This window comes from Amblyraja radiata, chromosome 8, assembly GCF_010909765.2.
Source record: "Amblyraja radiata isolate CabotCenter1 chromosome 8, sAmbRad1.1.pri, whole genome shotgun sequence".
In the NCBI taxonomy this organism is placed as follows: Eukaryota; Metazoa; Chordata; class Chondrichthyes; order Rajiformes; family Rajidae; genus Amblyraja; species Amblyraja radiata.
Window position 1 is genome coordinate 42,010,202 of NC_045963.1, and position 23,790 is coordinate 42,033,991.

The 23,790-nt window shown below is 45.1% G+C and overlaps 1 protein-coding gene across 7 annotated transcripts in view; it reads left to right on the top strand.

Moving 5' to 3' along the window:
- The window catches only part of filip1 (filamin A interacting protein 1), a 133,475-nt gene extending 113,403 nt beyond the window's left edge, over positions 1-20,072 (top strand). For 3 of the 7 annotated variants that reach the window (XM_033025675.1, XM_033025677.1, XM_033025682.1), the window contains 4 exons: positions 332-2,930; positions 3,706-3,710; positions 11,523-11,747; positions 19,052-19,385. In XM_033025675.1, the coding sequence (XP_032881566.1) occupies positions 332-2,930; positions 3,706-3,710; positions 11,523-11,730 (2,812 nt within the window). In that variant the 3' untranslated portion in view covers positions 11,731-11,747; positions 19,052-19,385. Of the gene's footprint in view, positions 1-331; positions 2,931-3,705; positions 3,711-11,522; positions 11,748-19,051 lie in introns of all 7 variants that reach the window. The other 4 variants (XM_033025678.1, XM_033025681.1, XM_033025679.1 and 1 more) reach the window with 3 other exon arrangements.
- The last annotated feature ends 3,718 nt before the right edge of the window (positions 20,073-23,790 follow it).

The following is a 23,790-nucleotide window of genomic DNA, read 5'->3' on the forward strand; positions in this document are numbered from 1 at the left end:
ACGGGACAAGGGTTTATGGGATATCTTGGTTGGCATGGACAAGTTGGGCTGAGAAGCCTGTTTCTACCCTGTATTACTCTGACTCCATGTTCACCAGCCACTGAGTGTAGGAATTTATCTTCCATTCAGTCCTGCATGTTTAATACTAAAGCGTGTTCAATTTGTACTTTCAACACCACAATGCTGTAGCAGGACTGTGACTTGGAGCAAACATCCAGTTGACCTTGCTGCAATGTTTGTCCTCTGGTCGCAATAGTCATCCTAAACTGCAAGAAGCCACAAGCAATGTATTTTGATCCCTTTCTCATGAGACCTCTTATTCTGCCCCCAGGTTGAAGAAACTGCTGGAACAAGAAAAGTGCTACCAAGCTCAAAAGGAGAAGGAGAACAACAGACGGTTAGGCCGGGTGCGAGAGGAGCTGGTGAAGCTGAAGTCATTTGCACTCATGCTGGTGGATGAGAGGCAGATTCACATTGAGCAGCTCGGCCAACAAGCCCACAAAGTGCAGGAGCTCGGACAGAAGCTCCGGGAGGAGGAAGAGAAGGTGCGAAGCAGTGAAGAGAGGGCCAGGGAGGAGGCGCAGAAGGTCTTTCGACTGGAGGCGGAACTCGAACACACATCTGCCAAGTCCGTGCAGGACCTCGACGAGATGACGACTAAACTAGCTGATCAGGAGTGTCAGAACCGCCAGTTGCGCCAGAAGCTACCTGCTCTAGTCCACCGGGTTGAGGAGTTGGAGGAAGCCAACAGGGGTCTCCAAAAGGCTGAGGAAGAATTGCAGGAGCTGCGGGATAAAATCAGGCGGGGGGAGTGCGGCAACTCAAGCCTCATGACCGAGGTGGAGAGCCTACGCAAGCGGCTGCTGGAGATGGAGGGGAAAGACGAGGAGATCACCAAGGCGGAGGACCAGGGCAGGGAGCTGAAGAAGAAACTGCAGCAAGAAGAGGTCCATAGCAGCAGCTTGAAGCTGGAGGTGGAGAAATTGCAGAAGAGGATGGTGGAGCTGGAGAAGCTGGAAGGTGCTTTTAACAAGAGCAAATCCGAATGCTCCCAATTGCACGTCAGCCTGGATAAAGAGAAGGCTCTAAGCAAGGATCTCTTCAATGAATTGGAAACGGTGAAAGCTCATGTGAAAGACCTGGAATCTTCAGAGGCAAGGCTGGGAAAGAGCGAATTCAGCTTGAAAGACGATCTGACAAAGCTGAAATCCTTCACGGTGATGCTGGTGGACCAGAGGAGAGGAGTGGCCGAGAAGCTGAGTCAGGAAGAACAGAAAGTCAACGACCTCAACCATAAGCTCAAAGAGGAACAAAGCAAAACCACGGAGGTGACTGAGAAGCTGATTGAAGAGAGCAAGAAGCTTCTGAAATTGAAGTCGGAGATGGAAGAGAGGGTGTCCACCTTGCTGGGCGAGAGGCAGGAACTGGTGATGAAGCTCAAGGGTGAAGAGCAGAGATCCATCAAGCTGGATGTACAGATGGGCCTGTTGAAGAAGAGGCTTGAGCGAGTGGAAGAGGTTGAGAGCGAGTGTCCTGAGGAAGCCCAGCTGGACGGTCCCAAAATGAAGGAGCTGGCGCTGGAAGTGGAGCGTTTGAGGTCCCGGCTTCAGCAGCTGGAGGTAGTGGAGGGCGACCTGCTGAAGACCGAGGATGAATATGACCAGCTGGAGCAGAGGTTCAGGAGCGAGCGGGACAAGGCCAACCTGCTGAGCCAGCAGCTAGATGAGACGAGGGAGCAGGTGGAGCAAGGCGAGGCTGAGTCCCGCAGCCGGCTGCGCTTGGAGGAAGGCCGCAGCCGGGAACTGGTGGCTGAGGTACGGGCCCTGAAGGAAAAGATCCAGGAGCTCATGGAGAAAGAGGACCAGTTGTCCCAGCTGCAGGCTGACTACGTCAGACTGAGGAAGAGGTTCCAGCAGGAGGAAGGCCGCAACCAAGACCTTGGCTTGGAAGTAGCCGGCATGGCCCGGGAACTGGAGCTGTCCAAGCGTTGCAGCCGGGCGCTGAGGCCCAGCATGGATGGCCGGCGGATGGTGGAGGTGCCGCTGACCTCCACGGCCGTGCAGACGGATGGAGGGATGGCGGCAGAGCAGGACAATGCGGCCGTCTTCATTCGTCAGTCGGTGCAGGAGGAGAACCACCTGATGAGCCACCTCCGGCAGGAGGGTGTCCTGAAGCGGCCCCCGGCTGTGCTGGAGCGTTACCCACCGGCTGCCGGTGAACTGGGAAGCCCGCGGCGCTCCTGGATCCCGTGGGCCAAGAGGAGGGAGGGAGGCACGGTCTCTGACTCGCCGCTGGTGGTGTCCGGTAAACAAGGGCAGCCGCTCCGCATCCGTGTCACCCCCGACCAGGCTGGCGGAGGCACGGCCACGCTGGAGATCAGCAGCCCGGCGGCTGACGAGTTTGTGCCCACCCTGGGCACTCAGCAACCCCGCATCACCATCATCCCCACCTCCAAGACCTCACCCGAACCCGTCACCCTCACCACCTTCTCTGGGCTCGGCACTCCGCCCGCCCGGCCCAAGCCTTGGTCTCAGGGCCCACCGGACGCTTGTTCATCCCCCATCCAGATAGTCACGGTGAGTGCGGTGAGTGGCTCTGATGCGCAGGAGCTTGCGGCTCGGGCCGTGTTCAGGGTGAGCCCGGACAAGCTGCAGGGAGTCGGGGCCGGAGCCGGGTCAGGCATGGCCGGCCGGCGCTACAGCCCCAACATCATCACCACCACCGAGGACAACAAGATCCACATCCACCTGGGTTCTCTGTACAAGCGACCCGCCGAGCCCCTCATCACCATGCGCCCACTGCCCGGCCCGGCCGACGGCATGGCCACCGTGCTCCGCTCACCCCGCACCTGCGCTTCACCCAGCAAGATGACCAGCAGCATCGTGATCACCCCCGCCAGCACCTCGCCCACCAGGACCACACCAGCAGCGGTGAGTGGCAGCCTCGCCTCGGCAACCTCAGGTCAACGGGGGGGGGGGGGGGGGGGGGGGGGATAGAGGGATAGAGGGATGTAAAGCGAAATTCCCACCTGCTGCAAGTCTCATAGTCCACTAAATTCTGACTCTCTCTCCACCAATTCCACCTGACCTATTGAATTTCTTTAATCATACATTTTGTTTTTATTTCATTGCAATTTACTTTTTTTCCGCAGTGGAGGCATTTTACACTTCTAAGTGTGAATTATTCTTCCTACTGAACGTGTAGACCACATTCTCTTATACTGTTGAGTGCTCCAGCACTCGTTGATTTTGTTCTTGAGTTTCTTGGGAAGAGCACGACATGGTGATCATAGATCATAGCAGCAGAATTACGCCATTTGGCCCATCGTGTGCTCCGTTCTTCGCTCATGGGATGGGGCAGAATAGTGAGAGAAATAGGTGCACACCTGGATGAGGTTTCAGGAAATAGGGGGTAAAGGGGAGCTTGTTACCTAAAAATGGAGAATTCAATATTCATACCGTTGGGTTATGATACTCGAGGAATATGAGGTGCTGTTCTCCAGTTTGCGTGTTCCCTCACTCTGACAATGGAGAAGGCTCAGGACATAGATAGTTATGGGAATGGTTAGCAATCAGGAGATCCAGGAGTTCTGGTGTATCGAGCGCACGTGTTCAGCGAAACAATTGCCTAATCTATGCTTGGTCTCGCTGATGTAAAGGAAGCCGCAGATAAGACACAAAATGCAGGAGTAACTCAGCGGGTCAGGCAGCATCTCTGGAGTAAAAAGGTAGGTGACATTTTGGGTCGGAACCCTTCTTCAGACTGAAAGTAGAAGAAAGCCACATCGGGTTCACCGGATGCAGTAGATGAGGTTAGAGAAGCTGCACGTGAACCTTAATCTCGCATGGAAGGACAGCTGGGATCCCTGGATGGATGTGTGGCAGGAGGTGTAAGGACAGGGGTTGCATCTCCTGCGGTTGCAGTGGAAAGTATCTGGAGAGGGTCAGTTTGGGTGGGAAGAGATGAGTAACCAAAGGAGTTGCGGAAGGAGTGGTCCCCAGATAAGGGGGTAGGATGGGGAAGATGGGTGGTGGGGGCGGGAAATGTCAGGGAATAATGTGTTAGATATGGTAGCTGCCGTAACATTTCACAGGCCAACCATCACCACTGCCACACCTTGTCCATACCTGGTCCGGCCACGCTCAGGTTACTTTTCACATTGCATATATCTGATCTTAAAACTGAGGTACTGATAAAATTGCATTATCCTAATAAGCTAATATTGTTCAACTAATCTAAATCTAAATCTAAAATCTAATCTAATGCCCCAATCCTCTGATGTGGCGTCTAAGTAAGTAAGTAAGTTTATTGGCCAAGTATTCACATACAAGGAATTTGCCTTGGTGCTCCGCCCACAAGTAACAACATGACATACAGTGACAGTTACAAATGACTCAGAAAACAGTAAACATTAATAATAATAAAACATTAATGATAAAACACCATTGATCAAGCATTTGAACCAACAAAATACCAGATCAAAGGGAGGCTACAGATTTTTGGCTGTTGAGTAAAGCAACTACTCGTGGATAAAAACTGTTTTTATGTCTGGCTGTGGCAGCTTTGACAATCCGGAGTCGCCTTCCAGAGGGAAGTGATTCAAAGAGTTTGTGGCCAGGGTGAGAGGGGTCAGAGATGATCTTGCCCGCTCGCTTCCTGGCCCTTGCAGTGTACAGTTCATCAATGGAGGGAAGGTTGCAGCCAATAACCTTCTCTGCTGATCGGACGATTCGCTGCAGCCTCCAGGTGTAGTGCTTGGTGGCTGAGCCAAACCAGACCATGATGGAGAAGGTGAGAACAGACTCTACGATGGGGGTGTAGAATTGGACCATCATTGCCTGTGGCAGATTGTGCTTCCTCAGCTGTCGTAGGAAGTACATCCTCTGTTGTGTCCCACTTAAGATCCTTGGAGATGATGGTTCCCAGGAACTTAAAAGACTCCACAGATGTGACTGTGGTGTTGTTGATGGTGAGTGGGGTGAGGGGAGGGGGAGCTCTCCTAAAGTCTACAATCAATTCCACTGTCTTAAGAGCATTGAGTTCTAGGTTGTTGCGACGGCACCAGGACGCCAGCTGTGACACTTCCTGTCTGTAGGCAGATTCCTCCCCATCCTGGATCAGTCCAATCAGGGTTGTGTCGTCCGCAAACTTGAGAAGCTTGACAGAGGTGTCTGTGGAGGTGCAGTCGTTGGTGTAGAGGAGAGGAGACGGTACGCAGCCTTGCGGTGCTCCTATGCTGAGCGTTTGCGGGTCCGAGATGTGCTTTCCCAGCCTCACATGCTGCTTCCTGTCTGTCAGGAAGCTGGTGATCCACCGACAGAAGGGTTCAGGCACAGTCAACTCGGAAAGTTTGGAGTGTAGTAGCTCTGGCACAATGGTGTTGAACGCAGAGCTAAAATCAACAAACAAAATCCTCGCATAGGTCCCATGGCGGTCTAGGTGCTGTAGGATGAAGTGCAGGCCCAGGTTAACTGCATCGTCCACAGATCCATTGGCCCCAGTCTATCTAGGCCCCGGAATCAAACTTCCTGCCTCTCTAGTTATTGAAATTCCTATCAAAGCCTTTTCCATCTGGAACTAATTTACCATTATTACCTAGCACTCTTCCCATGCCAATATATTATTTGTTTTATTTCATAATTACATTTTTTTAATTTAACACCTGCACGCTGACATGAGAGTGGGTCCAGGTTATCACTGGCCTGTGTTTTTTTTATTTTTAAATCCCCCCTCCTTATTGCGAAGGGGATATGCTGGAGATCCATATTCATTTCAGACCACCATCTCTCACATGAGCAGAAACGCTTCTTAATGTAACTCCTGAAAGCCTCATTTAACAAGGTATCTCGAGATCCTTGCTGAAGTAAATATTTAACTGCTCCATGTTTGTACATATCACAATGAAACACACCTGACTCTCTCTTGATTATTTATGGTAGAGAATATTAAAAACAAGCTGTATACCAATTTTTTCCTGATCTTGCCTTCAGTGAGTTCAGAGACCAACCCTCTAACTTTAGGTTAGATTTATTATTGTTGCATTTATTATTTATTCACATTTATTTTCATGTATTGAGGTACAGTGAAAAGCTTTGTTTTGCATGTTATTCACTCAAGTCAGATAATACTATACATAAATACAATCAAGCCAAATATGAGTACAATAGATAGAGCCAAGGGAATGAAATATAGCTCTCAGCATTGAAGTGTCCAGAAACAGTGCTAGATTTACAGGTAGGAAAGAGATTTTAAAGATCAGGGTGATTGTATCAGATGATAGTAGATCCTCCTCTGGCATAGCATGCAAAGCATCGCCAAGCTCCAGCACCATCTTACACACCTTAACTATCCAGTTACCATTCATGCATCCTTCCTATACCCCAAAAATACTTTCAAAATCGTCCAGAGCAATAAAATTCAGTTTTTCACCATTGATCAACTATTTCTTGATGGTATTGAAAATAAAAATCATAGTCCTTGATGTCATATAAAACACATGCCATTTTATTCTCATTAATCATAAGACCAGTCTTAAAATAACATTACTGAAAGAGCTTGAGTTTTTGGCTTGGCAGGAATCCAAATGAACTCCACGAGCCTTCCTTTCTTAAGAAAATAACATAACAAAGTGCTCATTCTATCTATCTCTCTCTCTCTCTCTCTATATATATATATAGGTATATGTGTATATGTATATATATATATATATATTTATATTTATATATATATATGTGTGTGTGTATATATATGTGTGTGTGTATATATATATATGTGTATATATATATATATGTGTATATATATATATGTATGTATATGTGTATATATATGAATGTATGTGTATGTATGTATATATATGTATGTATATATATGTATGTATATATATGTATATATATGTATGTATATATATGTATATATATGTATGTATATATATATGTATGTATATATGTATGTATATATATGTATGTATATATATGTATGTATGTATATATATGTAGTATGTATATATATGTATATATACGCGCTGAGGCTGGGCTGGGGGCAGCGACGCTGCTGCTCCAGGCCTGTGCAGCGGGGTCCGGGGGTGAGTAGAGGCCACGCCGGGGTCTTGGGGCTGGGTCCGGGGGTGGCGGGGCTGCTGCTCCGGGCCCGCGGAGAGGAAGAGGAGCGGGACCCGGGCAAAGACTAGGTCGCAGTCTCGGCCTCTCCCTCCCCCTCCCCCGGATCCATGCCGCTCGCCCACCCCCCCCCCCCCCCCCCCGCCTTAAGTACAACTTCATCACCGGCATGGTGGAGAAAACTGGGCCGGCAGTTTTCCCGGGGAGGTCCTGAGGAGGGAGAGTGGGGGGATTGAGGGAGAGGAGGGGGTAGGGAGGGGAAAGTGGGGGAGGTGAGGAGGGAGATTGGGGGAGGAAGGGGGGGGGGGGTGATAGAGTGAGAGGAGGGCAGTGGGGGAGGTGAGGAGAGTGGGGGGTGGGACAGGGGGTGGGGAGGAGTGGGATAGAGGGAGAGGATGCGGGTAGGGAGGGGAGATGGAATAGGTTGTTGAGGCAGGGACAATAATAACATTTAAAAGACATTTTGACAGGCACATGGATAGGAAAGGCTTAGAGGCATCTTGGTCGGTGCGGAAAAGCTGGGCCATTTTGTGTAGGATTAATGGGTGAGCATTGTGTTTAATTGTGTGCTGGGCATGTGAGCCTTCCCAGCAGAATTGACCGGGTGTAATTTGTGCCTCGTTCTATGATGTTGACCTGGACATGGACACACATTGTTTTGCACATCCTGCCAGTGATTGTGGAGGATTTTGAAGGTGGGTGGCATTTACCCGGTACCTTGTGGTGCCTGCAGTGGGTGGCCCACATTTCAGAAGCATTCAGAAGGGTGAGGATCATTGCTGCTCAATAGACCGAGTTTTGTGCTACTTTGAGGTCCTCCTTTTTCAGTACTCTTTGCCTCTGCTGGCTAACAGTAGTGATGGCACACTCGAAGTGGATTCCATCATCAATGTCTGCCTTCAATAAGATGTGAAACATGCAATTTTGAAATATTACTAAAATTCTCATCATGTTTGTCTGTTTTGTTTGTGTGTGTGTTCTGGAAACTCTGCCAAAACGGTACACAATAGTGTTACAATTTTTGGCCCACCTTACCATTGTCCTGCGGTGTGCATTAGCCAAGTTTTGAACAGATTGATGGTATATTTTACACTTTTCCACTTGCCCTGCACGTCAATCGCGATTTTCATTTATATTGATTTTATTCTTAAATCTCAAATTTATTCTTCAATCAAATTCTTCCGTTTTCATCAGCAGCTAACATTGTATTTAGGTTATTTTTAAGAAAAAAATTGATTTTTATTGAGAATTTAAAAAAAAATCATTGTAGGGGGTGGGATAAGGGGGAGGTGAGGAGTGGGGGAGCAGGTGGATAGAGGAGGGAGTAGGGAGGGGTTATGGAGGGAGGGAGGGAGTAACAGGGTAGGGGGAAAGGGAGGGAGAGATGAGGGAGGAGGAGAGGGGAAAGAAGTGGGAGGGTGAAGAGGAGGGGGAGGGAGTGCTGGGGGATGAGGGGGAATGGAGGAGGATAAGGGTAGGAAGAGGGATGGTGAGGTAATTGAGGAGGGGAGGGGAAGAGGGAGGGAGGGGGTGAGGGGCAGAAGCAGAGGACGGTTGGTGGAGGGTGGGGAGAGGGAGGATAATGGAGGGGGAGAATATGGGGCTGAAGAGGGAGAGTGAGATGCGTTCACATCAATCTTGTATTTTACAGGTTATTGCCATTGTAAACTTTAAAAACATCGCAGTTGCGTTCCCACTTGCCGGCCGTTCCTGTGCAGTTTGGGGAAGAGCTGCCGTGACTCGTGTCACAACGGGGATCTCTGGCGTCACAATGGGATCCCGTCAGCCGCGCCTGCGCAGTTGGGGGCTATGGGTCAGTGGTGGAATATTGCCTTGGGGGACGGCCCCAACGGGTCCACACCTGGTCTAGTTGTTCCCTAAAGGGCTGTCCCACTTACGCAATTTTTTTCGGCGACTGCCGGCACCCGTCATAGTCATAGCAGGTCACCGAAAATTTTCAACGTGTTGAAAATCCAATGGCGACCAGAAAAAGGTACGACTCTTTGGGCAACTCATGACCATACAGGGGTTACCCCATGACCATGTGGCGACAACCTAGATGCCTGGATTCACCAAATAAATTGTGTAAGTGGGACAGGCCCTTAACACTGTGGACTATCATTGTCACAGGCCAGTGCTGTGGAGGATCTTTGTGTTGCTTTTAACGCATTAGACCTTTCGATGAACCTCTTCTCATCCATATCATTCATTGGTGAGTTTGAAGTGCAAGATAGTGCAAGTGCTGGCAGGAAAAGGATGAATCACAAGAAGTGCAAGTGCTGGCAGGAAAAGGATGAATTACATTATGTAGCAGCCAAGGGTTAGCTTGAGTGCTGAGCAGGGAAATCCCAATCCCTTTTGAAATAGTTATTTCTGCTTAGAAAATATTTTCACTGGGATTCTGTGCAATATACTATGTGCATGGAGCAATATTTCCTATAAACAGCAAACTGGAATGCTTTCTGTGCCTTTCTATGGGGGAAAATGTATGCCTCGCGCATCTATAAGTTCTGACCTGGATTTCCAAGGCAAGCTCTGCTTTGCTACCTTTTTCAATGTTCTTAGTTCTACTTGGGTATGGCTTGATTGTATTCGTGTATAGTATTTGATTTAATTGTATAGCAGGCAAACAAAAGCTCTTTACTGTATCTTGGTACTCATGACAATAATATACTTTAGACTTTAGCGATACAGCGTGGAATCAAGCCCTTCAGTCCACCCTTACCAACGATCACCCCACACACTAGCACTATCCCACAAACTAGGCACTATTTACACTTTACAGAAGCCAATTAATCTACAAACCTGTACGTCTTTGGAGTGTGGGAGTAAACCAGAGCGCCCAGAGAAAAACTATGCGATCACAGGGAGAAGGTACAAACTGCGTACAGGTAGCACCCGTAGTCGGGATCGAACAGGGGTCTCTGGCGATGTAAGGCAGTAACTTTACTGCTGCACCACTCTGCCACCCTGTAATGATGATGATAGCCCAATACCAATGACAACACACCAGAACTAAGTTGCTGCTGTCTTTGCATGAACATCTACATGACAAAATCATTGAAATTCCTTGTACTCGATGCATATGAACAGCAGTTTAAAGGCAAATCATTTACTGCCGTAAAAGGGCCCACCACATTTTTGCAATATCTAATTTATCTTCCTTTAAAAAGTCATCAGCAACAGTGGTAAGAGTATTGGTTTGATAATTCTCAAATGAAAGCAGACAGATGGAATGGTTTTGTGCTGTGAGGGTACACTTTATTCTGCACCCTGTATCTTTCTCTTTGCTCTACCTATTGCATTTGTAGGACACAAAGTGCTTGAGTAGCCCAGTAGGTCAGGCAGATTTCTGGAGAAAATGGAGTGGTGATGTTTAGGGTTGAGTCCCTCTTGACTATGTGAGTTACTCTGCTGCCTGACCTGTTGTGTCACTCTCACACTTTGTGTTCTACAATCAGACTGCAGAAGGGTCTTGACCTGAAACGTTACCTATCCATGTTCTCCTGAGATGGTGCCTAACCTGCTGAGTTATTCCAGCATTTTGTGTCCATTTGTGTATTAACCAGCATCTGCGTTCCTTGTTTCTGCAGTATTGCCTCATTCATATTGCCATAGAAGGATGCAATACCCTATCTATTCAGTTCATGATCTTGTACACCTCTATAAAATCACCCCTCATCCTCCTGTGCTCTGAGGAATAAAGTTCTACCTAGCCTGCCCTGCCTCTCCCTATAGTTAGCCTCTCAAGTCATATCTTTTAGGTTTTAGAGGTATATCCTTTCTGGATGTTTTATACCTAATGGGTAAATGGTCTTGGAAAATTTGGTTTGAAGACTCTTATTTAAAACGATGAGAGCTAATTAAAGGAGATACAGGAACTGCAGATGCTGATTTACAAAGTGCTGAAGTTTTCTCCCTCCACCCCTCGCAGAAGGGTGGCGCAGTGGTAGAGATGCTGCCTTACAGCGCCAGAGACCCAGGTTCGATCCTGACTACGGATGGGCTGTCTGTAGGGAGTTTATACGTTCTCCTCGTGACCTGCGTAAATTTTCTCTGGGATCTCTGGTTTACTCCCACACTGCAAATACGTACAGGTTTGTAGGTAATTGGCTTGGTAAAATTGTAAATTGTCCCTAGTGTGTGTAAGATAATAGTGTGCGGGGATCACTGGTCAAAATAGACTCAGTCGCCTGAAGGGCCTGTTTCCATGCTGTATCTCTAAACTAAACTGAACAAGGGTCGCGAGCCGAAACATCACCTATCTGTGGTCTCCAGAGATGCTGCCTGACCCGCTGAGTTACTCCAGCAGTTTGTGACTTTTTAATGCTAATTAAAATTTTGCTTTATAAAATAATTGATATGGACAGCATGTTTATATAATTGCTTTTTCTTCCTTTCCATACAGACAGCACAGGAGGGGTCAGCACCTCGACCTGCACCTACTCGCATCCCCATGTCAAAAGGTATGAAAGCAGGAAAACCGGTAGTGCCAGCCATGGCAGCAGGAGGTGTGGCAAAGTATGAATCTCGTGCTGAAAGCCAGTCAATGAGAATTGAACTGAAGAAGTCTCCAGTCAGCAGTTCTGCCCCTCAAGCTGTGGGGAAGGGCTGAGCACGGAGGCCTTAGGGGTAGGTGGAGGTGTTACTGCTCCCATGGAGATCACCCCTTGTTGGTAAACTTCGCCTTCCCTTGCACAAACTAACTTGCAAGTCTGCTCCGAGCTTGTCGAATAACATACTAACTTTGTGTTCAGTGATCATTAAAACTACAATTACCATAACACTGACATTGCATTGGCCCAGTGGTGAAAGTGAGAAAGTTATGCTTCCGGGGATGTTGGTTGGAGCAGGTATGATAGTGGTATTTAAGAGACTTTTGCATAGGCATCTGGCGAAAAAAGTAAAACTGGGAAAGCGGCTCAACCGTGGCTGATGAGGGAAGTCAAGGATTGTGTTAAATCCAAGGAAGAGGCCAGATTGGCCAGAAGAAGCAGCAAACCAGAGGACTGGGAGAAATTTGGAACTCAACAGAGGATGGCAAAGGGGTTAATTAAGAGGGGGGAAAAGAGTGTGAAAGAAAGCTTGCGAGGAATATAAAAACTGACTAAAAGTTTCTTAAGGTATATAAAAAGGAAAAGATTAGTGAAGACAAATGTAGGTCCCTTACAGTAAGAGACAGGTGAATTTATAATGGGGAAACAAGGAAATGGCAGAACAGTTAAACGAGTACTTTGGTTCTGTCTTCACTAAGGAAGACAAAAATCTCCTGGAAATTCTAGGGGACTGATTATGAAGTGGGAGGGAGGAACTGAAGGGAATTTACATTAGTCAGAAAATGATGTTAGGTAAACTATTGGGACTGAGGCAGATAAATCCCCAGGACCTGATGGTCTGCATCCCAGAGTACTCGAGGAGGTGGCTCTAGAAATTATGGATGCATTGGTGATCATTTTCCAATGTTCTCTTGACTCTGGATCAGTTCCTGTGGACTGGAGGGTAGCTAATGTAACCCCACTTTGTAAGAAAGGAGGGAGAGAGAAAACGGGGAATTTATGGACCAGTTAGCCATATATCGGTCGTGGGGAAGATGATGGAGTCGATTATTAAAGATGTTATAGCAGTCACATTTGGAAAGCAGTGATGGGATTGGTCAAAGTCAGCATGGATTTATGATGGGGAAATCATGCTTGACTGATCGTTTGGAATGTTTTGAGGATGTAACAAGTATAATAGATAAGGGAGAGAGCCAGTGGATGTGGAGTATCTGGACTTTCAAAAAGCCTTTGACAAGGACCCACACAAGAGATTAGTGTGCAAAATTAGAGCACATGGTATTGGGGGTAGGGTATTGACATGGATAGAGAACTGGTTGGCAGATAGAAAGCAAAGAGTAGGAATTAACTGGTCCTTTTCAGAATGGCAGGCAGTGACTAGTGGGGCGCCGCAAGGCTCAGTGCTGGAACCCCAGATGTTTACAATATATTTTAATGATTTAGACAAGGGAATTAAATGTGACATCTCTAAGTTTGCGAATGACACAAAGCTGGATGGCAGTGTGAGCTACGAGGAGGATGCTATGAGGCTGCAAGGTGGCTTGGATAGGTTGGGTGAGTGGGCAGAAACATGGCAGATGCAGAAGAATGTGGATAAATGTGAGGTTATCCACTTTGGTGGCAAGAACAGAAAGGCAGATTATTATCTGAATCGTGTCAGTTTAGGAGAAGGGGAGGTGCAACGAGACCTGGATGTGCTTGTACATCAGTCACTGAAAGTAAACATGTAGGTCCAGCAGGCAGTGAAAAAAGCTTATGGCATGTTGGCCTTCATTGCGAGAGAATTTGAGTTTAGGAGCAAGGAGGTCCTACTGCAGTTGCACAGTGTCCTGGTGCGACCGCACCTGGAGTATTGTGTGCAATTTTGGTCTCCTGATTCGAGGAAGGACATTATTGCTATTGAGGGAGTCCAGCGTAAGTTTACCAGGTTAATTCCCGGGATGGCGGGACTGACACATAATGAAAGAATGGGTCGACTGGGCTTGTATTCGCTGGAATTTAGTAGGATCAGAGGGGAACTTATAGAAACATATAAAATTATTCGAGGAATGGACATTCTTCGAGGTTTGGGCAGGGTAGATCCAGGAAATTTGTTCCCAATGTTGGGGGAGTCCAGAACCAGGGGGTCACAGTTTAAAAATAAGGGTAGGCCACTTAGGACTGAGATGAGGAAAAACGTTTTCACCCAGAGTTGTGAATCTGTGGAATTCTTTGCCACAAAAGGCAGTGGAGCCGAATTCACTGGATGTTTTCAAGAAACAGTTATATTTAGCTCTTGGGGCTAAGGGAATCGAGGGATGTTGTAGAAAAAGCCAGGACGGGGTACTGATTTTGGATGATCAGCCATGATCATATTGAATGGCGGTGCTGTCTCGAAGGGCTGAATGGCCCACTCCTGCACCTATTTTCTATGTTTCTATGATATGCAAGGAAATGGATTATGTGCAGGGAGATAAGAATTGGTCTTGGCATCATGTGTGGTGTAGATATTGTGGGCCAATGTGCCAGTTCTTGAGCTATACTGTTCTATGTAATACTTAAATCTAATTCTAAATTCAACCATAATCATTCTCACTGCTCTTTCAACATCGTCCTACATGTAAAAGGTTATTTAGAATTGCATTTGCAGAAGTGGATGGAAAGGGATGGGATATAATAAAAAGTATATATTAACTAAATTGACTAAAGTGGTAATTTGAAGCACGCTATTGTGCTTTGTCTGTGTTGTGTTAATAGCAGGCCTGTTGGACATGACTTGTGGGCCAGGCTATTGTAGTAGTGTGAAGGTACACAAAATGCTGGAGAAACTCAGCGGGTGCAGCAGCATCTATGGAGCGAAGGAAATAGGCGACGTTTTGGGCCGAAACCCTTCATCAGACTTGTAGTAGTGTATTAGGTGCTGCTGAATGTTGGACTGACCATGTCTGAGCAGTAAAAGTCAAACTCTGGGAACTTGCTATAATATAAAGTTCTGTTTGAAGTGAAATTTTCAGTAATCTCGGTCACATCGCAAGTTAATGGAAAATGAAGGGGAATTCATCAAAATGTTACTGTTATAGAGCACATTGTCTTTCTGTCAGCTTGTGGTTTTGCTCCTATGCTTTTCTTTACATGAGAAATTTGGTTTTACATCTAATGTTTTAATCATGTTTCCATCATTGAAATTCTATCAACAGATTTAACTATGATGCCTGTGACCTGTCAAGTTGAGCATGACGTCTCGTTGGACATCATAACTCATTTTAGTGTTTGCATTAGAATTGGTTTTGATGAAATGAAATTTCTTTATAAGTTGTACTTTATTCAAGTGAGCTGTTTTGTCACACTTTGAAAGCCGCTTTGAAAGAATGTTTTGGGTTGGGATTGAACCATCCCAGAACAACAACCTTGCTCTCAATGTTAGTAAAGCCGAGGAGTTGATTGATCTCTTTATAAGAGGAAGGCCGAGGATCCACAGACCTGCCTTCATCGATGGGTCTGTGGTGGGGAGAGTCAACAACTGGGTAGATGCTGTTGCACCCGCTGAGTTTCTCCAGCATTTTTGTGTACCTTCGATTTTCCAGCATCTGCAGTTTCTTCTTAAACACTTCTCCTAAACCTCTCCAGGAGTACAGTAGAGGGCATAATGATCAGTTGCATCACGGCCTGGTTCAGCAACCTGTACCCAGGAATTAAAAAGATTACAAAAAGTGGTGGACACTGCCCATCCATTGTGGTTACTGACATCCCCACCATCAAAGGGATCTATAGGAGGCACTGCCTCAAAATGGCAGCCGGCAGCATCAAAGACCCACACCACCCTGGCGACGCTCCCATTTCATTCTTGCCAATGGGAAGAAGATATAAGAGTTTGAAAACTAACTGCCAGGTTCAGGAGCAGTTTCTTCCCATCTAACCATCAGACGCTTGAATAGTACAAACTCCAATTGAACTACAAACTATCTTGGTTGCACTAGGGACTTCAGGCATCTTTTTGCACTAATAATGCTTTGAATTTATTAAACTTTAAAAAAATGTATTACATTATCTATGAGTACTGTTTACAGACCTGTTATGCTACTGCAAGTAAGAATTTCATTCTGTTTTGTTTTTTTCGGTACATGTAACTCTTGACTTGACTCTTCAGAGTGATTGTAGTAGTGGGGAGAAAGCTGGAAGAGAGGTGGGGGCAAGACTAAGCCTGGCAAATGGTAGCTGGACACAGGTTAGGGTTTTTTGATTGGCAGATGGTTGGACAAAGGCCAGAGATGAAAAGACAAAGTGTGAGATAAGGATAGAATAGACTAAAGGGCCTGTCCCACTTGGCGATTTTTGTCAGCGACTACCGGCATCATTGACCGACTTATTATGTCACCGAAAAATTTGCCGCGTGATGCACAGTGTTTTACCAAGTGTTGCAACAATATTGTTTTTTTTAGCCGCTGGATTTTGAAATGTTCAAAATCTTTTGGCGACACTAAATATGATGCCGGCAGTCACAGAAAAAATCGCCAAGTGGGACAAGCCCTTAATAGTTGCTCTCTATCTCAGAATGGAGGCAATGGTGCCTTATACACTGGCATCGGCTCAGTTCCTTTCTGAAATCTATCTTTCTTTTAAATTACTTGGTCTACAACACAGGCTTGCTGTAAAATACTTTCAATTGTTTTTATGTTGAACACGAAATTGATCGAATAAATAGAATTTGTCGGAAATATCAGAACATTTGATTTACCACACTGACATGTTGAACAGTTCAACAATTTGGGTGTACATTTTGAATCTCCAGCATCAGTGCCGAACATTACTTTTCCTTTGGAACTTAAGTTTGAACCTGGGTTTAATTGGTTGATGTAACAAATGTACCACCTAGTGGCAGTTGGGCAATCATTCATCTTTAAGCAAGACCAGGAAAACATATTTTCCTGTTCTTTAGGGACATTCTGATGAGAAATTAATATCAAGGATTAAAAATGTACGGCTCTGTAGTCACAAGGAACTGCAGATGCTGGAATCTTGAGTAAAGCACAAAGTGCTGGAGTAACTCTGTGGGTCAGGCTGCCTGATCCACTGAGTTACTCCAGCACTTTGTGTCCTTTTGGATATTAACCAGCATCTGCAGTTCTTTGTTTCAATGCTATTTGGATGGCTCTGCCACAGGTACGAAGCTCCTTTTGTGCTCTAGGATTTCCTGATTAGGAAAGTCTATTTCAAAGTGTTTTAATGTTAAAAAGTAAACCATCACATTGTTGCACTTTAGAGAATTTTACATAAAAGTTTGCTTATGGCAGATCCCCTAATAATTGCTTATTTAGACATAAATAATTCACGGCAAATTTGAATTATTGTGCTTAAGAAGGAACTGCAGATGCCAGAGTGAGGCCCACCATGGCCAGAGTGAGGCCCACCATAAATTGGAGGAGCAGCACCTCATATTTCGCTTGGGCAGTTTGCACCCCAGCGGTATGAACATTGACTTCAGGTAGTCCCTACTTTCTCCTTGACTTCTCAGCTCTTCCTCAGCCCACTGGCTCCACCTCTTCCTTTCTTCTTCGGACCCCCCTCCACCCTCACATCAGTCTGAAGAAGGGTTTCGACCCGAAATGTTGCCTATTTCCTTCGCTCCCTAGATGCTGCCTCACCCGCTGAGTTTCACCAGCATTTTTGTCTATCTTGAATTATTGTGCCCTGTTCTCAAATATTGACTCTTGGCTTGGGTATGTTACTACCTGGTGGCTGCCGCCACGGTGGCACAGCGGTAGAGTTGCTGTCTTACAGTGGCAGAGACCCAGGTTTGATCCTGACTACCCATGACCTAAGTGTGTTTTCTCCAGGGTGCTCCAGTTTCCTCCCACATTCCAAAGACTTACAGCCTTTTCGCTAATTGTCTTGGTTAAATTGTCCCTAGTATGTGCAGGGTAGTTACTAGGAACTGGCAGTTAGTGTGCAGGGATCATTGGTCGGTGGCTGAAGGGCCTGTTTCAGTGCTGTTTCTCTAACCCTTTGCCAAATGGTCATTCTTGTAGAACAAAAATATTTGTTCTACCTTTGATCATATAATTAGAAACAGATTGCACAAAGGTAGTGCAGCTAACCCCTTCTGGCAGTGTCACCATTCATTGGATTAGTGGACAATTTGCGACCAAATTCCATTGACCGTCGTATACTGCATTTTTTCCGGCACAAATCTATGAATCACTGATTAAAAATGAACAGTTAATCAAGCATCAACTGTTGTTTGCAGAAGAGTATACCAAATCTCCATAATCTTCTGCGCATAGTATTGTTTAGTTTGTTCTACAATGTGGAAACAGGCCCTTTGGCACACCAAGTCCGTGCTGACCACGATCACCTGTACACTAGTTCTATCCTACATAAGTTATAGGAGCAGAATTAGGCTATTTGGACCATTACGTCTACTCTGCCATTCAATCATGGCTGATCTATCTTTCCCATCTCAACCCAATTCCCCTGCCTTCTCTCCATAACCCCTGACACCCTAGGGACAATTTACAGAGGTCAAAATACTTACAGACATGCACGTCTTTTGAATATGGGAGAAAACTGGAACACTCCAAACAAACCAATGTGGTCGCAGGGTGAACATACAAACTGTACATAGTCAGGATCTAACCCAGATGTCTGGTGCTGTAAGGCAGCAACTCTACCGCTGTGCCGCTGTTCTCTAATTTTACAAAGATTTTAATAATTCAAAAGCCAAATGTTAAGTGTGCCAAATATTCAGTGATAATACAACATATTCCTTTTTAAATACTTGGAATTAAAAATAAATGTTGCAATAGAATCTGTTCTTTAAGCGGGTGGCATGGTGGCGCAGCGGTAGAGTTGCTGCCTTACAGCGCTTACAGCACCAGGGACCCGGGTTTGATGCAGGCCACGGGTGTCTGTACTCGCCTAAGTGGGTTTTTTCCGAGAACTTCGAGAACACTCCAGACGTACAGGTTTGTAGGTTAATTGGCTTGATATAAATGTCCCTAGTTTAGGATAGTGTTAATGTGCGGGGATCGCTAGTCAATGTGGAAGGGCCTGTTTCCTCGCTGTAAACTAAACTAAATACAAACTGGATATAACTTTATAAAATCAATATCCATATATTTATCAGTACCTTATTTGGAAAGGATAGATTTTGTTATAAGTATTGTTTACTTGTCAGTGAAGTGTGTTTCTGGTTTAGAATCTCGAGGCCTGCTGTACATTTTCAGTTATTGGCATTTACTTTTATGTGGTATGTCTGTGAAACAAAAATGTATTATGTTTTTCAGTTTGGGGCAATATTTACCTTTGCAATATTTCTGTGTCATACAAAAAGGATACGCTGCATTTTTCCAGAGTTGCCACTTTTATGTTATTTTCAGACCTATTCCTCTTGTCCTTTTGCAGAGAGCATCGTCATTCATCAGGTGCGGATAATAACATCAACATGATGGACGTTCTAACTGGTGGAAGCCTCACGCTGCTGCCTGTGATTTTTATTGCACTGTGTTACTACTGCTGGCTGAGTGAAACACCACCCTGGGCTGCAGCCTCCAAGGTCTAGTTTTGTATGCTACTGATCACATTGGGAGTCACTGTAATCAAAACCTGCATAATTTTTTTTGAAGAAAATGTATTTTAGTTGATATTTAAACAAATAATCCATCATTGCTCCCATGCTAGTAAGAAGAGCAATTGATGCACTGTGCCAGAATCTAGCTCTAGAAGTGATCCACCAAAGAGAAAGTGTATTTAAAAAATCTTTTAAATATTTGTCCATGGAAAATGATACCATGGTTTGAAATCAACATTGCACAATGTTCTCCTATTACTGTGACAGGTTAGTATCGCTTTTAAACACAAAGATCTGTTATTCTAATATTATTTTACAATGGCCACGTAATGTATTTTTTCACTTTCGATCAACCTTTATCTTCCAGGGCATCTTTTGCTAATTGATATGAATAACTTTGGTTCTGTAATGGCACCACAGCACCTTTTGTTTACTAAAACATATGTCCACCTGCCCTGTAAATTCTGAAAGCCCTTTTGAATTTTTAATATGATGACAATCTATTGATTTTCATGAGCTTTATTTTTGTTTGAAGTGCACTTCCCAGTTGCAGTGATGTTTCTGGACTTGGAAGAGTGGTCAGATTGACTGGTTAACACTGTGCTGCCTGGTTTACTACTTGTAAAGTTATAATGTAAAATAATCTACAAGATGTGATTTTTATTTTGTAATTGACTCCATCATGGCTAAAATATATCTTTCAATTACCAAGCCATGGATGTGCCTTATCCTAAGGGATGGTTTTTAAATATGTTACCACCCTATCACTGTGGTTTTAAAAATCTGCAGTTAACTCTGTCTGACTCCAAGTGCAATTACACATTTTAAACAATTAAAGTCTGTATATTTAATTGAGCACTTTCGCCTTTTTTCATGATTGTAGTTGGGTTTTGAATATAGAGCATTAATGGTTTTAATACATGCTTTCTTTCTCTCTTTTGTATTGTATCACGTGTCACTGCCAGGAAGATTTATACATGTTTTATCAGCAGAAATGCAGGCCTTAATATGAAAGTATAATAGAACTAACTGTTTACACAATATCTGTTTGAGAAATGGGATGGTAAAATAAATTCCAGTAAATTGATTAATTGGTTGGGTGGAAAATCCATAATTGTTGCCTTGCTGCTATGGTTCAATTAAAATTAACGATTGGTTTAATTGGCTATTGACTAACTCAAGGCTACAGCCAGCCGGTGGTGCTTCTGTCTCACTGCCAGTGGTGCAGCTGGTAGAGCAGTTGGGTTACAGCACAAAAAAGGTTCCATCCTAACCTCAAGTGCTGTCTGTGTGAAGTTTGCACATTCTCTCTGTGACCACATGGGTTTCCTCCAGGTGCTCTGGTTTCCTTCTGCATCCCAAAGACTTTCGGGTTTGTAGGTTGTGTAGGAAAGAACTGCAGATGCTGGTTTAAATCCAAGGTAGACACAAAATGCTGGAGTAACTCAGTGGGACAGGCAGTATCTCTGGAGAGAATGAATGGGGAAACGTTTCAATGGGGAAATTCTGCTGTCTGTTCCGCTGAGTTACTCCAGCATTTTGTGTCTACCTTCAGGTTTGTAGGTTAATTGGCCTCTGTAAATTGCCCTTAATATGTAGGGAGTGGATGAGAGACTGGGCTAAGATAGTTAAAAAGGATAATTTATGGTCAGCATGGACTCAGTGACTGAAGGGCCTGGTTCCGTGCTGTATCTTTCAATCAAACAAAAGAGTCAACTTAACACCTACCTAATCATAAACATTGCATTGTAAAAATTGTGCAAAGTTTAAAAAAGCCAGATATTTTAACAATGGGGTATTGTTTAATCGTTAAGGCTTTCAATAACCTAGAGTAGGACCCTTAGTTAGTTTAGAGATGCAGCATGGAAACGGGCTCTTTGGACCAATGAGTCCATGTGAACTATTAATCACTCGCTCACACTAGTTCTGTTAACCCTCTTCCTCACCCACTCACCACACACTAGGGGAAATTTACAGAGGTAAATTAATCCACAAACCCACACATTTTTGGGATATGAAAGAAACCTACGCGGTCACAGGGAGAACATGTAAATGACACAAAGACGGCACCCGAGCTCGGGGTTAAAACTGGCTGTGAGGCAGCAGTTACTAAACACAGAATGCTGCTTGCCTTCATTTACCATGTTCCTAACCTTACCTACTGTACGTATGGGATGTTGCTGAGAACTGTATGATTTTAAGCATTTTCTCTTAATAGTGGTAAGAAAGCTTTTGTAAAAATCTGTGGTGAGTTACTTCAGGCTTTAATGGAACAATTTTTATCAGGTCCCTGCTTTCACAATACTAATGGCAAAACAAGGCGTTGCCCCCTTCTCATGGTAAGGGAAAACAACAACAAAAAAAATGTGAACAGAACAAATGATAAGTTAGCGCAACATTTTCAAGGACATTCAATCTTAAATAATTTAGACTTTAGAGCTGCAGCGTGGAAACGAGCCTTTTGGTTCACCGAGTCTGTGCCAACGAGCAATCACGCCGCACACTAGCACTATCCTACACACCAAGGACAATTTACATTTTCATCGAAGCCAATTAGTCTACAAACGTGCAAGTCATTGGAGTGTGGAAGGAAACGGAATACCTGGAGAAACCCACCCAGTCACAGGTACAACATACAAACTCCATACAGCCAGCACCCATAGCCGGGATCGAACCTGGGTCTCTGGCATTGTAAAGCGGCAACTCTGCCTCTGTGCCACTTTGATGCATTGTGCCGCCACTTCCTATTTTAACTGCCCACTTGCGCAGCTTTGCTTCCATTGTGTTTAAAATTGATATTCCTTATCTTTTTGCTAAAATGAGTAATTGACTGATGGAATAGGATCTGCAGAATGATGTAGACACAAGGAAATACAGTTTTACTAGTATAGTATAAAGATGATCCCTTTCTATCATGCACCTTCTCTCATTACTTCAGGCTTTTGTCTTCTTCCTATTTCTGGCCTTTGTCCATCCATCTGCCAATCAATTTGCCATCCATTTTCTTTCCCTTTCACCAATCAGTCTGAAGAAGGGTCTCCACCTAAAACATGTCCCCTGGAAATCATGAACGCATTGGTGATCATTAGAGCCAGGATTTTGCCATAAGTGCCTTTTCATGCCTTTTTTGATGATTTCACCAAGATAATGCCTTTTTCACGATCGAGTGCCTAAATCAGCCTTTTTTTGCCGTTTTGCTAAAATGTCGTGCTGTTTTCTCTAGTTGTACCGTGATTACAATGGCGTTTTCTATGTTAACACATTAATATTAATGTTATTATTAATGTGTTGACATGGTATAAATTACAAGAAAATTTCCACAACCGGGGGCGCCACCGTCGGTCGTTCATTCGTTTGTGCAGCTGCCCGCTGGTTCAGTCTTCTCCAAAATCTATTTATTGCTTCCAATTTTGCAAACTTCCCTTGAGAAACGTGGCGAAACATTAGTGAATAACTTGCAGGTTTTCAACAATGTAACTGACGATATTTGTAAAGTTCCTGGCGATGTATAAGAAAGTTATGGCATCGGTTTGATTGTGAGTTCAATAGTCTTATGGCCTGGGGGATGAAGCTGTTGCAGAACCTGGTTGTCCTGCTCTTCATGCTGCGGTACCTCCTCCCAGAGTTCAGCAGTGTAAACAGTCCATATTGTGGGTGTGTGGGGGCTCTGGTAATGCCCTTAGCTCTTGTCAGGCAGCGTTTGTAACCAATGTCCATGATGGAAGGAAGAGAAGTCCCAATGATTTTTTCCGCTGTCCTCACCACTCTCTGAAGGCACTTCCAGTCCGCAGCTGTACAGCCGCCGCACCACATAGAGATGCAGCTGGTCATGACTGATTCAATGGTGCTTCTGTAGAATGTGGTGAGGATGGGAGGGTGGAGGTGTGATCTTCTCATCCTGCGGAGGAAGTACAAACGCTGCTGTGCCCGTTTTACCAGAGATGTGATGTTTGTGGTCCAAGTTAAGGTATCCGTTATATGCACTCCCAGGAACTTGATGTTTTTCACCTGCTCCACTGCTAAGTTGTTGATGCACAGCGGAGTGTGACTGGGCTGATTTTTCTTTCTGAAGTCGACGACAATCTCCTTGGTTTTGTCCACATTTAGGAGAATGTTGTTCCTGCTGCACCAGCTCACCAGCTGCTCCACCTCCTCTCTGTATGCCTGGTCGTCGTTGTTGCGGATGAGGCCCACTACTGTTGTGTCATCCGCGTATTTGATGATATGGTTAGTAGTGGACCTGGCGACAGTCATGTGTCATCAATGTGAAGAGCAGCGGACTCAGGACACAGCCCTGAGGGGAGCCGGTGCTCAGTGTGATGACCGAGGAGGTGTTCTTCCCCACCCGCACAGACTGGGGTCTTTCAGAAAGGAAATCCAGGATCCAGTTGCATAGTGTGGTATTGAATCCTAGGGGTGGCAGTTTGCTCACCAGATGCTGGGGGATTATCGTATTGAATGCTGAGCTGAAGTCAACAAACAGCATCCGCACGTGGGTGTTCTTCTCCTCCAGGTGTTGTAGGCTCAGGTGGACTACAGAGGAGATAGCATCCTCTGTGGAGCGGTTCGGGCG